Source organism: Salmo salar, chromosome ssa18 (assembly GCF_905237065.1).
Source record: "Salmo salar chromosome ssa18, Ssal_v3.1, whole genome shotgun sequence".
NCBI lineage: Eukaryota > Metazoa > Chordata > Actinopteri > Salmoniformes > Salmonidae > Salmo > Salmo salar.
This window is the reverse complement of record NC_059459.1, coordinates 32,781,716-32,798,080: the sequence shown is the minus strand read 5'-3', so window position 1 is coordinate 32,798,080 and position 16,365 is coordinate 32,781,716. Positions and strand designations below refer to the sequence as shown.

Here is a 16,365-nt window from a genome sequence, read left to right as displayed (position 1 = left end):
AGAGTAGACCACTGGTAGTCAGTTATTACAGTCATTAACATAATATCTTTAAGGTAGAGCAGACCACTGGTAGTCCGTTATTAGTCATTAACATAATATCTTTAAGCTATAGTAGACCACTGGTAGTCAGTTTTACAGTCATTACCATCATATTTAAGGTAGAGTAGACCACTGGTACTGTAATAAACCCTGGTTCATGAATGGAGGCCTCTTTGTGCTGCTGTGTATCGTTCTAGTCTGGTCCCTGATCTGTTCATGCTTTTGCCTACTCCATTGTCAAGCTAAACATGTTTGGCATGACAGTTCCATTAGGAGTTGTCAGGAGAGCAGAAACAGACCGTCTCACAGGCTAGTATCGTTCACAAGCATGTCATGCTTGAATCATCAAGGATATTTGACTAGCGTAATCATCAAATATCACCTCATTGCAGACAAATTCCTTGGTCTCTGACAATGAGTTGAAAACTAAGGACTGGTTTCCCAGACTAAAGATTATCCATCAAGCATGCTTTTTAGCCCAGGAGTAGGCCTAATGGCTTGTTATGTTTAAAATGGACAACAACATGAGCTACTATTATAAGCTGCTGTATCATTGAACTCAAATTGTCTTAAATGACATAGGCCTAAGTCTCAAGACTTATGAAGCAGCTGAATACATACCTTGTAAGTACCGTTAGGGTGCTTCATGTAAGACACTAGGAATATATCCACTGGAAGAAGTGCAGAGGTTATCAGTGCAATGGCCAATGCGCATATTGCAGTGATGGTTGAGATGACCTCACTCTCTTGGCGGCTCTGGTACTTCCTGATGTAGACCCAACAGAAGGAAAGGATCACCTGTGGATGGAAAAACAATGGTTAGAGTTATCACGTAAAATATCAAAACGTTATTAGGTCGCATCAGCTGTCAGAACATCAGAGTGTTTACAGTTCATTGTTATTGTAATGACTCTTAGCTCAGTAGGCTCATTATGATATCCCACTTCTGACACCAATGCAGCCAGCAACGACACTCAGATGTTTCCATTTACAATATTCACAAATTAAATCTCACCACTACAAATGAATTACTTTGCAAAAGTGTTGTTGAAACTTGTTTAAATTGCCAGTCGCATCAACCCTTTTCACGCAGACCGTTATCAAATCAATTTATAAATCCCTTTTTACATCAGCAGATGTCACAAAGTGCTATACAGAAACCCAGCCTAAAACCCCAAACAGAAAGCAATGCAGATGTAGAGGCACAGTGGCTAGGAAAAACTCCCTAGCAAGGCAGGAACCTAGGAAGAAACGTAGAGAGGAACCAGGCTCTGAGGTGTGGCCTCTTCTGGCTGTGCTGGGTGGAGATTTTAAGAGTACGTGGCCATTAAGGCCAGATTGCATTAATAAAGCCCTTTTTTATTTCAATGAAGACCCATCCATTGATAGATGGAATTTGATCATCCAATCCTTTTCAATGTAAAATTAAAAGGGACAGCAGAGATGGGGTTGTTGTTGTTGTGTGATGATGGCTTGTCAACTCGTTAGAAAGAGCAGCACAGTCACAGGCTTGCATCCCAAATGGCACCCTATTCCCCATTGGGCTCTGGTCAAACGCAGTGCACTATGGGCCCTAGTTAAAAATAATGCACTACATGTAGAACGGGGTGTTATTTGGGGGGGGACACACATAGGGAACAGGGTGTTATTTGGGGGGACACACACATAGGGAACATGGTGTTATTTGGGACACACATTGGCACAACACATAGGGAACAGGGGGTTATTGGGGACACACACACATAGGGAACAGGGTGTTATTTGGGGGGGGACACACATAGGGAACATGGCGTTATTTGGGGTTGGCACACTAGGGAACAGGGGTTATTTGGGAACACACACATAGGGAACGATATTTGGAACAGGGTGCTATTTGGGACACACATAGGGAACAGGGTGTTATTTGGGGGACACACAAAGGGAACAGGGTGTTATTTGGGGGGGGGGACACATAGGGAACAGGGTGATATTTGGGACACACACACACACACACACACAATGGTGCTGGAGCTCCAGAATCACAAGGTCGTATTCCAGGGACACATGTTGCCTAGTCCTAAACTGTGAGGACACTGCTAAAGCCCATTGGCTGCTCAGATCCTGAAGGGATGCCATCCAGAGACCGGATCAATTAACACTAGCCCATGCCTGTGTGTTTTGCCAGGTAATGACACAAGCTTTGCATCTAAACTAAGACCCATTGAGAGGATTGCGTTGCATAATAAATAGAGAGGGGGAGCAAATCAGAGACCAATCTGGTGTTTCAGCGTGTAGAGCTTAAAATTTTTTTTTTTTAAAGTTCCTCTAAGCTATATTGGCTATTATAATCACTAGCTAGGTACAAAGCCTTCCTGACTGATATGAAAACGGAAATTACTGTAGCAGGCAGGCTCAGCAGCGCCTCTGTAAATGTAGCTGTCTGCAGTCATGTGACATTGTGCAGGCTAACTGGCCAACTAACTAACAATTGATCATGCCTGTAGTTAGTTAGCTAAATTCTTCTTTACAAATAAAGGAGGAGAAGTCTACTTCAAGTTAAACTTTGGCATTTAACTTAGAAGCAGGCATAATCCAATAGCTACCTGTTAGCAACTAGCTAACTTCATGCAAACTACTGTATACTAGCTATCATTGCTTGGTAAAACTGATAGATACGAACATGACAACAACAATTATTCACTATTACACTGTAAACGAATTAATTAGCTACAACAGTTAGATATTTATATGGTATTAGTGAGGCTATTAGAGGCAGGTTAGCTAGATAGCTACAACGTTAGCTAACTAAGCCATGACAGCTGTCAAACTAGCTAACGTTCGCTAGCTAGATTGCTAGCTACGTAAAGCTGTAGCGAACTGAGCGTGACAAAGACAACTGTGGCCAAAGGAAAGTCATCCAGTACATATACAGTGTAATATTTCGATATTCTGCAGCGACTTGAGTGTGCTTACCAAAAATACAATGGCGAAAATACACCACCCGAGAGCAGACTCAGATAGCAACGACTGGTCCGCCATCTTCACTTCCTGCAACAAACCCGGACCATGTGCTTCTATTGACATCACGGAAGGGGCGATACAGTGGATACAACGTTGCCAACAGAGAGACAGACCACATTAGACAGATAGATAGATATATACACGACAATGATCTTGTGGTAGAGTAGACCTACTGTTGAGTCGGCCTTCTTTAAATTAGCTTGTTGGACCAATCTTTTGGATGTTTCCTCCCCAGCTCAGACAGGCAAAAAACAACACTGACCTATTTTGCAAAACATGAGTGCAATGAATGTTCCAGTTTTGTGGTGGACGTCCCAAATGTCACCCTATACCCAATAAACGCAGTACCTTTGACCAGGGCTGTGGGGCAAAAGTATAGGCTAGTGCACTGCCAATTGGGACGTAAACCATGGTCATTTAATGAGACCCTCCAGTCATTTCAGATTAGAATGTTAATGTTGTTGAAGGATGTCTTGTCCTTCATGGTGTCCCTGCGTTCTAGGCTGGAACGTAGCACTAATTTGGGACTGAAAACGATCAAGGAAATCTATCTGTCTTGGCGAGAGAGTTTATCTGTCAAGTTTTAGCTGAGTGACACCCATTTAAATCCTGGTTTCTTAATCACCGATATTCCATTACTAAATATTAGAAAGTTCTATTGGGTGTTAAATTGATTTAGTCCAGAGCTCCAGTGTAGCTACATTTGAATTTTCACTCTGATAATGAATGATCTGGTCATTTAGAGTCTGATAAGATAGCGAACCCGGTAGCCTGGGGTTTGGACGGTGTAGGCTGTCATTGTAAATAAGAATGTGTTAACGGACTTGCCTATAAATAAAGGTTAAATAAAAAATATTTAGTTGGTGTGGAGCCGAAGCCAGTAGATCAGGTGGAAAAATAAGTGGTATTTATTTACACTGCAAATAAGAAAAGGTGTGAAACCTGTGGGTAAAGCCATGAATTTACCGGTGCACGAGTAGAACAGGTTGTCATTTTAAACAAAGTGAAATATTTCTAAATAGGCTACATGATTAACAGACTCTACAGTCTGTTGATTCACCCGTTATAATACACAATGTTTGAATTAGGACTAGGGATAACATAGTTATTGACATATACAGTTGAAGTCGGAAGTTTACATACACCTTAGCCAAATACATTTAAACTCGTTTTTCACAATTCCTGACATTTAATCCTAGTAAAAACTCCATGTTTTAGGTCAGTTAGGATCCTCACTTTATTTTAAAAATGTGAAATGTCAGAATAATAGTAGAGAGAATTATTTATTTCAGCTTTTATTTCTTTCATCACATGCCCAGTAGGCCTCCTTGCTTGCACATGCTTTTTCAGTTCTGCCCACAAATCTTCTATAGGGTTGAGGTCAGGGCTTTGTGATGGTCACTCCAATACCGTGACTTTGTTGTCCTTAAGCCATTTTGCCACAACTTTGGAAGTACGCATTGTCCATTGGGAAGACCCATTTGCGACCAAACATTAACTTCCTGACTGATGTCTTGAGATGTTGCTTCAATATGTCCACATCATTTTCCTACCTTATGATGCCATCTATTTTGTGAATTGCACCAGTCCCTCCTGCAGCAAAGCACCCCCACAACATAATGCTGCCACCCCGTGCTTCACGGTTGGGATGGTGTCCTTCGGCTTGCAAGCCTCCCCCTTTTTCCTCCAAACATAACGATGGTCATTATGGCCAAACAGTTCTATTTTTGTTTCATCAGACCAGAGGACATTTATCCAAAAAGTACAGTCTTTGTCCCCATGTGCAGTTGCAAACCGTAATCTGGCTTTTTTTATGGTGGTTTTGGAGCAGTGGCTTCTTCCTTGCTGAGCGGCCTTTCAGGTTATGTCGATATAGGACTCATTTTACTGTGGATATAGATACTTTTGTACCTGTTTCCTTCAGCATCTTCACAGGGTCCTTTGCTGTTGTTCTGGGATTTATTTGCACTTTTTGCACCAAAATACGTTCATCTCTGGGAGACAGAAAGCGTCTCCTTCCTGAGCGGTATGACGGCTGCGTGGTCCCATTGTGTTAATACTTGCGTACAATTGTCTGTACAGATGAATGTGGTACCTTCAGGCATTTGGAAATTGCTCCCAAGGATGAATCAGACTTGTGGAGGTCTAGAATTATTTTTCTGAGGTCTTGGCTGATTACTTTAGATTTTCCCATGATGTCAAGCAAAGAGGCACTGAGTTTGAAGGTAGGCCTTGAAATACATCCACAGGTACACCTCCAATTGACTCAAATTATGTCAATTAGCCTATCAGAAGCTTCTAAAGCCATGACATCATTTTCTGGAATTTTCCAAGCTGTTTAAGGCACAGTCAACTTAGTGTATGTAAACTTCTGACACACTGGAATTGTGAAAAAGTGAAAAGTGAATTGTTGGAAAAATTACTTGTGTCATGCACAAAGTAGATGTCCTAACCGACTTGCCAAAACTATAGTTTGTTAACAAGAAATTTGTGGAGTGGTTGGAAAATGAGTTTTAATGACTCCAACCTAAGTGTATGTAAACTTCCGACTTCAACTGTACATGTTTGAATTAGGACTAGGGATAATATAGTTAATAAGATATACATAGAATAGAATAGAATAAAAATGTATTGTCCATCCAGGATGGACATGTTTCTTTGGCATCACCTTCCATTAAAAGGATCACATACACATACATTCTTACATCAGACACATTTAAACCAGTCAGTCCATCATGTTGCATCCACTAACAACATACAGGACATTAATACATTCACTCACAACCGATCACTCTCCCAACTGCACTAGATAGATAAGTACATATACAGATACAATTTACTTTGCATTTAGTAGTCCAACAGCACAAGGAACAAATTAATGTTTGAACACGTTCTTCTTGGCCATGGGCATTCTGAAGCCTCTCAAACTGAGGGTGTAGAGGGTAGGAGTAGTCGCCAACAACAGCCAGTGCCATCTTTTTGTTTGCCTTGTGGAACAGACTGCTCAAATGTGCCTGTGGTCGACCAATTACTTTGCTGGCTGTGTTTACTATTCTTGTCAGTTTGGTTTTGCTCCTCATGCTCAGATTACCATTCCAGACTGTCACATTGAACGTGAGGATGCTCTCCACCAAGCTGCTGTACACCCTCTCCAGAACATCCTGGCTGACACCAAACCCCTTCAATTTCCTGATTTAAAACAGGTGCTGGCTTTCTTAAAAAAATACAGTCTGAATTCTCTGTAAAACTCAGGTTGTTATCAATTTGTGTCCCTAGGTATTTGAAATACCCAACCACCTCCACTGGTTGGTAGTTCAGAGAGAGTGGCTGGGACACTGCGATGTTGTTTCAATTGGTGATCAGATCCTTTGTCTTTTCCACATTGATGGGGAGGGCACTTGACCAGCACCATTCTTGAAGGTTGTTGGTCTGTTTAAAATAGCTGTCCACATCTGATGTAGCATCTTTTAAAAAGAGTCCCACCAGAGCCATGTCATCCACGTACTTAAAAAGGCTCACATTGTTTCCTTGGATCTTCATCTCATTAGTGTAGATAGAGAACAACAACAGTGAAAGGACACACCAATTGAGCGCACCTGTGTTCAGGGTCAGTTCATCAGAGAGGGCCCCATTCATGAGGACGCTGTGTGGGCGGTCAGTTAAAAAGTCCTTGATCCAACCTACCGAGGCCTCCGTTGACGTTCAGGTCCAGTAGTCATTTCAGCAGTATGTGTATTTGCATTGTAATGAAAATCAATAAATAAAATGTGTGCTCCTGAGTTTACATGTTGAATGTGACTAGCCACCATGTTCAGCAAGGTCAGGGTAGCATCCTCAGTCCCCCTCTGTGCCTTATAGGCAAACTGTAACGGCTCCAGTTGATCTGCTATGGAAAAGGTAAGGTGCTTACCAACAATGTAACAAGTTTACATACACCTTAGCCAAATACATTTAAACTCAGTTTTTCACAATTCCTGAAATGTAATCCTAGTAAAAATTACCTGTCTTAGGTCAGTTAGGATCACCACTTTATTTTAAGAATGTGAAATGTCAGAATAATAGTAGAGAGAATTATTTATTTCAGCTTTTATTTCTTTCATCACATTCCCAGTGGGTCAGAAGTTTACATACACTCAATTAGTATTTGGTAGCATTGCCTTTAAATTGTTTAACTTGGGTCAAACGTTTTGGGTAGCCTTCTACAAGCTTCCCACAATAAGTTGGGTGAATATTGGCCCATTCCTCCTGACAGAGCTGGTGTAACTGAGTCAGGTTTGTAGGCCTCCTTGCTCGCACATGCTTTTTCAGTTCTGCCCACAAATCTTCTATAAGATTGAGGTCAGGGCTTTGTGATGGCCACTCCAATACCTTGACTTTGTTGTCCTTAAGCCATTTTGCCACAACTTTGGAAGCATGCTTGGGGTCATTGTCCATTTGGAAGACCCATTTGCGACCAAGCATTAACTTCCTGACTGATGTGTTGAGATGTTGCTTCAATATATCCATATCATTTTCCTGCCTCATGATGCCATCTATTCTGTGAAGTACACCAATCCCTCCTGCAGCAAAGCACCCCCACAACATGATGCTGCCACCCCCGTGCTTCACGTTTGGGATAGTGTTCTTTGGCTTGCAAGCCTCCCCCTTTTACCTCCAAACATAACAATGGTCATTATGGCCAAACAGTTCTATTTTTGTTTCATCAGACCAGAGGATATTTCTCCAAAAAGTACGATATTTTTCCCCATGTGCAGTTGTGAACCATAGTCTTTTTTATGGCGGTTTTGGGGAAGTGGCTTCTTTCTTGCTGAGCGGTATAGGACTCATTTTACTGTGGAGATACATACTTTTGTACCTGTTTCCTCCAGCGTCTTCACAAGGTCCTTTGCTGTTGTTCGCTGGGATTTTATTTGCACTTTTCACACAAACATGCGTTCATCTCTGGGAGACAGAACGTGTCTCCTTCCTGAGCGGTATGACGGCAAGTATAAACACGGTCCCATGGTGTTTATACTTGCGTACTATTGTTTGTACAGATGAACGTGGTACCTTCAGGCGTTTGGAAATTGCTCCCAAGGATGAACCAGATTTGTGGAGGTCTACAATTTTGGCTGATTTCTTTTGATTTTCCCATGATGTCAAGTAAATAAACAATGAGTTTGAAGGTCGGCCTTGAAATACATCCACAGGTACACCTCCAATTGACTCAATTGATGTCAATTAGCCTATCAGAAGCTTCTAAAGACATGACATCATTTTCTGCCATTTTCCAAGCTGTTTAAAGGCACAGTCAACTTAGTGTATGTAAACTTCTGACCCACTGGAATTGTGATACAGTGAATTATAAGTGATATAATCTGTCTTTAAACAATTGTTGGAAAAATTACTTGTGTCATGCACAAAGTAGATGTCCTAACCGACTTAACCAAACTATAGTTTGTTAACATGAAATTTGTGGAGTTGTTGCAAAACCAGTTTTAACGACTCCAACCTAAGTGTATGTAAACTTCCGACTTCAACAGTAAATAGTAAAGTAAATTTCAGATACCCCAAAAACTACATAAATAGTACTTTAAAGTATTTTTTCTTAAGTACTTTACACCACTGCTTCTTAGGCACCGATACAATGGTCGACACCTTCCAGGAGTTTGGCACTGTACAGGTTCTCTGCAGGAGGTGAACAGTCATGTGAAGACTCCCTTGAGCTGGTCGGCGCAGAACTTCAGTACTTTGCCTCGTAGTCCGTCTGGGCCTGGTGCTTTGTGTGGCTTAATATTTGACAAGCATGAGGCCACCTCGTTCTCTGTTATCTGGACAGGAGAGGATTTGGGAATGCTCTCACATATTTGTTTACATTCGTCTTTAAAATTGACAGTGTCAAATCTTCCATAAAAACAGTTTAGGTCATTTACAATTAGGACTAGGGATAACATAGTTAATAAGATATACAGGTTTGTACTTTGTAACAAACAATTAGTCAGTGTGTTTGGAAAAAAATGGAGGCAAGCAGTAGGCCCAGACCACAGAGATTGATATAGGACTCAAAAGCCTGTTGTAGTATGGGCAGCGCCATTGAGGACTTTCACCGTTTTGAAGTAGTCAACTGGGTGGGACTTCCTATGGGTTGAGGAAGAATCACATAATTCCACCCAGTTCACCAGGAAGGATCAGCCAATAAATTATACTCGTGAGGAAACATTCCATAACTGTAGATGGCAGTGAATCTGTAGATGGCAGTGAATCGCTAACCTTGGCTTTATAACTGTTCAAACAACACACTCTAGGTGGCAGTGTGCACCCTTTCAGTTTGTTTGCCAACTCATAGAGGTACTAGAAGAAGATAATTGACTACTTCAAAATGGAGGGGCCTCAATGGCGCTGCCCATGCTCTCACAGACACCATAATGGGACAGATACAATGAGGCGATGTCTGGCTAAATTTATGGCCTAGGGCCCTTATGATGTCCTATTCGTCATCTCCAGCACCACTCCAACATCAACATATGTGAAAATGGTGCGTTTCTATTGTTTGTACTAATAAAGATATGGTTCCAATGATATCATCAACCAATTAGTCGGCAATTAGTAGGCCATGCCTTCTCACAACTGCTCAAAATTACATGATGCACACCAATGATGTCATTGGAAACACTTATCTTCCTCTATCTTGTTTACTCAAATCATAGAAACATGCCATTTCAACGTATGTTGATGTTGGGGTGGTGCTGGAGATTAATATGATGTTGAAAAATGTTGTAGTATCCCTTTAAAAACATGCCACTTCATCTTGATTTAACTAGGCAAGTCAGTTAAGAACAAATTCTTATTTTCAATGATGGCCTAGGAACAGTGGGTTAACTGCCTTCTTCAGGGGTAGAACAACAGATTTGCATCTTGTTAGCTTAGGGATTTGATCTTGCAACCTTTCGGTTATTGGTCCAATGCTCTAACCACTGGGCTACGCTGCCGCCCCGTACAGCTATGACCAGAAGGGATTTTTTTGTTGTAGCAGGTGAGGAGAATGTGGTTAAGGTTAGGAAAAGCGTTAGGGTTAGCAAAAATGTTTTCCTAATCTGCTACGAAAAGTAACTTCCGGTTTATTCTATTACAGACACCTTAATGCATGCCTTTAAATTATATTATGGGAGCTAAATTGTTTTTTTAAATGTCCCCACTATAACAACACTTAAACACATGTAATTTGTTCTTGAAACATTTAATTGAAATACTGTAGAATTCTATTAATTCTTATCATGGACTGCTTATCGTGTGCCAATATGGCTGGTGGTTTCAAAGCCTCTCATTGGCTAATATATAGCATCAGCAATTCAGGGATTATACAGTATACATCATTGGACTGAATGTACCGACTCCGCATGTGTTTCTCTCTTGCTCATTAAGAAATATTTGATTTCAGTCTTGGGGGTGTGGTTTGATGTGGCAGTTATTGTGGCAGTTATTGATGAGACACCATGGTAGCCATTCTGACTACTTCCTCAAAGTAGTCAGAATTAATTTAAGATAACTCAAGAAATCTGTAATTACTTTTGAAGTTTTTGCTGAGGAGGTTTTAGTTATATATGTACAGTAGCTAAGGTGTTTGGTGCACTATTTCTCAAGTAAAAAAATGTGTGGTGTGTTGTCTTGTTAACAAAAGTTTGATCCGCTGCTGTGCTGGGCGGGTCTATCTCACTGTCTGCGTGTTCTGCGTAAGATTGGATCGAGCGCAGCTGTGTATCCTATGCTAGTGATCAAGTGAGCATTGTCGAAATCAAAAACCCAACCCTCAAGTCATTTACACATCTCAGTTTTGAATGAGACTGACTTTCTAACTAAAATTATACTATTTACACTTTTTTTGGACACTAGAATAAATGTTTCTGACTAATATCGATGCCACACAGGCCCTTTCTATCAGAGAAGTTGTATATTTCCTTCAGTTGCGTGATAATTCAGACTGATAAAAGTCTGAGATCACTCCTGCTAAATTACAGTTAATCATTCCGGTCATATCCTCCATGCTGCTAAGAGGACACTAAAATGTCAGCTCTTCTCTTTTACATTATCTCCTCGAGAAATCCTATAAACTTACACCTTTCACATGAGTAATGATGCTCATTAAATAAAATTGCATTCATTTTTATTCTTATTGTATGCCTAGACTTGGCACATACAGAGAAATGGAGAAAAGTAATTAAAAGGATGAGAGTGACTGAATGTGGATGTCTACTGCATGTCAATGGAAATATACAACATTATTGATGTAAGTTAATTACTTTTTAAACTTTACAGTTTGTGAAAGAAGCAGGTGGACATTTAAAGTAAAAGTTGCATTGCAAAGGCCCAATTATCTCTTCTTCCAAAAGCTGCACTTGTTATCTACCCTTCGCTGGCTTGAAAGAAATGACTGGTGGTATATGAAATATGGTGGAAATTCACACCCATGTCTCTGCTAATCGAATGCTTTTAGATTTGTTGTGAAGTAGTGAACAAGTGCACACTTTGTGAGGAAGGAGAGATGATTGAGACGGAGCCCTTCACTGCTGGGTTACAGAACAGCTGTAGTACCTGTTTATTTATTTTACTGAAAAGGAATACAATTTTCCAATTATATTTTACTTTACTATACCGTTTATGTTTTAGCACCTTTTTTTCTTAAGAATGTCGGCTATCTAGAATGGTTATTCAGCTCTTCCCATAGGAGAAACCTTTGAAGAACCCTTTTTGGTTCCAGGTAGAACCCTTCTCGATATCATGTAAAACCCTTTTCACATAGGGTTCTACATGGGACCCAAAAGAGTTCTACCTGGAACCAAAAAGGGTTCTACCTGAAACAATAAAAGGCTCTCCTATGGAGACAGCCAAATAACCCTTTTGGAACCCTCTTTTTTAAGAGTATAGACCTGAATGGAATTGGTGAATAAGCAGTCAAAATGGAGAAGACAAGTGAAATAGACTTGAAATTGGAGAAGGCATGTGGTGGCCCTCTTGAATAATGCAGAGCCCACTTTCCTTCATACATTTCATATTTGATGAGCTTGTTGAAGTTGGACACTGCTGCATAGCTGCCTCCCAGCTGGAAAGTTCCAGGCAAATAAAACGTTGTTTATTGTCATAGGATTTCTAACCCAGACAAAACATGTACAGTTCATTGAGGTGAATGTAACTGCTAACTGTCAAATCAAATATTAACCCTTTTGGAGACATTTTAATTCAGAATCAAGTTCAATGAGAGTTAAGGGTGAGTTATACAATCAGTGATTCACAACACGCTCTGCCTAAAGTAGTTCCAATCTTTTAGCAGTTGTATCAGTTTATTGACAAGGTTTTTTCACCTGTGTTATTATTAGTGTCTTGTCCAAGCTGCCTAATGCTACAGAAACAGGAGACAGGCTCCTGCCCTACGGTCCATTCCGGCTCAGACAAGGCTTACGTACCATTAGTTCTTGGGAAGACAGATGAACAGCACAGAGACACATGTTGTTTTTAATGTCAGTCACGCAGTGCTTTGCTCTTTGTATCATCTTACCTAACTGAAAGCCATCTTGAACATCGTTCCAACAGTTTCTATAGAGATCAGCCACCCCCACCCCCAGTGCTCCGTGGGAAAATGATCATGATGGAGAGATACACGATCTGATAATGACTTCTGACACATTAAACTAAATGAATGTCGGTTGCTAGCTACACTAGGGGTCAAATGCTATATGAGGTTACAACATTAGAGCACTGATTTGATTCAAAGCTGTAAGTGATAGACAGACATTATCCCACAGACCTTTTCCCACAGACAGTTTCTGCTTTGAAAATTCAACTGTGTTAGATTTAAATTGTCACCCTGAAGAAGGCACGGTGATGCCGAAACATTGGTGATTTACCCACTACAGTGCCTTGCAAAAGTATTCACCCCGCTTGGCGTTTTTCCTATTTTGTTGCATTACAACCTGTAATTTAAATAGATTTTTATTTGGATTTCATGTAATGGACATACACAAAATAGTCCAAATTGGTGAAGTGAAATGAAAAAAATAACTTGTTTCAAAAAATTCTAAAATATAAAAAACGGGAAAGTGGTGTGTGCATATGTATTCACCCCCTTTGCTACGAAGCCCCTAAATAAGATCTGGTGCAACCTATTACCTTCAGAAGTCACATAATTAGATAAATAAAGTCCACCTGTCTGGTACAAACCCAACACCTCTCGTCACCCCGAGAACACAATCCCCAAATTGAAGCATGGTGGTGGCAGCATCATGCTATGGAGATGTTTTTCATCGGCAAGGCCTGGGAACTGTTCAGAATTGAAGGAATGATGGAAGGCGCTAAATACAGGGAAATTCTTGAGGGAAAACGGTTTGTCTTCCAGAGATTTGAGACAGGGACGGAGGTTCACCTTCCAGCAGGACAATGACCCTAAGCATACTGCTAAAGTGAATACTTTCGTGAGGCACTGTAGATTTTTATAGTTTATTCACTGTTAGTCAGCACCTCTACATAAAATGATTTTCTCTGGGTGTGCGCCAGCTCATATTTTTCATTAGATTTAAATTGTTCTCTACGATACGTCACGATTTCATTCTTAACAGGTGTCCATTACAGAAAACTTAATGGAACCCAAAGAGTGGATTGCCCTCTGTCCTGGACTAGACCATAGACTGATATAAGGTAAGGAAACAAACGTCATTTGTGATTTGAATGAACTATCCCTTTAAAATAATATTCATAAAGTTATAAATATCCCGTCCTGTCTACATTTTAGGACGTCCCTCAGCCCTGGCAGGACAATGTCAACCTTGGTTGTTCATTGTGACTCCTGGAGGACGAACATTAAACTATCATGATTCTCCTCAAGTAAAGACCATTGTTCCAAATGAGATGTTCGGTTCAGGAATAAGGAATTGACTAACCACTGTACTGCAGAAACCTGTCACACACACACATTGAGTTTAATGTTGTGTTCTACTGCATTGATTCAGCAGACTGACAGTATTCTTCATTTGAAGTTGGCTGCATCGAAACAGACAACAGAGACAGCCAGTGGACTCTAAGCTAACAAAACATCTCTGGCATCGGTTTTCTTCTTTACTTTATCTTTGTTTCGATGTATTGAGCTTTTATTCAATAAATGTCTGTATGGGCACTCTCCCCCAACAGTAAAATGAATTTATCTTGTTCAGGATTTTTGAGGTTAGGCTATCCCATTACCTTTTTCTCTATGCACAATGGCAGGCAGCAGTGACCTCAACATAACTCATGTCTGCATTTGCATTGCTGAGACAAAGTATGCTTTTTACCAAATCATTTTATCACTAAAACCATTTGCTTTGTCACATGCAGGGCCCAGGGCAATACGGGTTGAGCTTCCATGTGAGTGACTAAACAACATTTTACTGGATATACAAGCAGACTGTATGATATTTTTAGAATACAGGATTTAATACATCATCCATGGATAAAGATGTTCCTATGCATTTCATATCCAGTTAAAAGGCAGGTGTTGAACATCAGCCTCAAGGCAATAATAACCTGAAAGGCACAATGAGAGCTCATATAGGCACAGTGTACGGTACACCAATGTTAAATGCAGGTGGACTACCACACAATGCAGCCATGCTAATGTGTTTGCTTAGAAAACACCTATTTGCAGGCCTCTTTGAAGTATTAAGCTAATCATACACCGGATGAGTGATGTGTTGTTTGATGTCCCAGATCCATGCCTACTGATTGGATGATGTCCCAGATCCATGCCTACTGATTGGTTGATGTCCCAGATCCATGTCTATCGATTTGATGATGTCCCAGATCCATGCCTACTGATTGGTTGATGTCCCAGATCCATGCCTACAGATTGGATGATGTCCCATAACCATGCCTACTGATTGGTTGATGTCCCAGATCCATGCCTACTGATTGGTTGATGTCCCAGATCCATGCCTACTGATTGGATGATGTCCCAGATCCATGCCTACTGATTGGATGATGTCCCAGATCCATGCCTACTAATTGTTTTAAAGACATGTCAGGCATCAGAGTCCCCAGATAAAATGGATTAGTGTTTGTCTAATTCAACATGAAGCAGCAATAACCCAACACACATACACACAGAAACTGAAAGTAAGGAATTAACAAATCAGCTAGAACAGAATAGTATAGAATAGCATAGAACACAATAGAAAATAATAGAATAGAACAGAACTAAACAAAACAGAATAGAACAGAACAGAATAGAACAAAATAGAATTGAAGAGAACCGAATAGAACAGAACAGAATAGGACACAATAGAATTGAATAGAACAGAATATAACAGAACAGAATATAACACAATTGAATATAATAGAATAGAACAGCATAGAACAGACTAGAATAATATAAATACTTAATAAATGGCTACTGGTAAGAAGGGAGGTACCAAGGAAGGTAAGGGAGGTAGTTAGTGTTTACTTCAATGGCATGACTTATTTGTGTGGAGGTGGAATTCTTTATCTGTTGCTGAAATTCGTGAAACTATTTTTACTCTAACCATCTATTACTGTTTAAACATACATACTACATGACCAAAAGTATGTGGACACCTGCTCGTCAAACATCTCATTCCAAAATCATAGGTATTAATATGGAGTTGGTCCCCCCTTTGTTGTTATAACAGCCTCCACTCTTCTGGGAAGGCTTTCCACTAGATGTTGGAACATTGCTGCAGGGACTTGCTTCCATTCAGCCACAAGAGCATTAGTGAGGTCAGGCACTGATGTTGGGCGTTTAGGCCTGGCTCGCAGTCGGCGTTCCAATTCATCTCAAATGTGTTCGATAGGGTTGAGGTCAGGGCTTTGTGCAGGCCAGTCAAGTTCTTCCACACCGATCTCAACAAACCATTTCTGTATGGACCTCGCTTTGACAATGCCCCCGTGCAGGTAGAGTTCTCCTGGCATCTGCCAAACCCAGATTTGTCCGTCGGACTGCTAGATGGTGAAGAGTGATTCATCACTCCAGAGAACACGTTTCCACTGCTCCAGAGTCCAATGGTGGAGCGCTTCACATCACTCCATCCAACGCTTGGCATTGCACATTGGTGATCTTAGGCTTGTGTGTGGCTGCTCGGCCATGGAAACCCACTTCATGAAGCTCCCGATGAACAGCTTCCAGAGGCAGTTTCGACCTTGGTAATGAGTGTTGTAACTGAGGACGGACGATTTTTATGCACTACGCGTTTCAGCACTTGGCGGTCCCGTTCTGTGAGCTTCTGTGGCCTACCACTTCGCGGCTGAGCCGTTGTTCTCCAATTAATACATCTGTCAGCAACGGGTGTGGCTGAAATAGCCAAATCCACT

The 16,365-nt window shown here is 40.8% G+C and overlaps 1 protein-coding gene across 2 annotated transcripts in view; it reads right to left on the bottom strand.

Moving 5' to 3' along the window:
- The window catches only part of LOC106560274 (lysosomal cobalamin transport escort protein LMBD1), a 311,650-nt gene extending 308,386 nt beyond the window's left edge, over positions 1-3,264 (bottom strand). For both annotated transcript variants that reach the window (XM_045701048.1, XM_045701049.1), the window contains exons 1-2: positions 2,992-3,264; positions 661-837 (exon numbers count right to left, since the gene is read on the bottom strand). In XM_045701048.1, the coding sequence (XP_045557004.1) occupies positions 661-837; positions 2,992-3,102 (288 nt within the window). In that variant the 5' untranslated portion in view covers positions 3,103-3,264. The remainder of the gene's footprint in view (positions 1-660; positions 838-2,991) is intronic.
- Between the last annotated feature and the right edge of the window lie 13,101 nt (positions 3,265-16,365).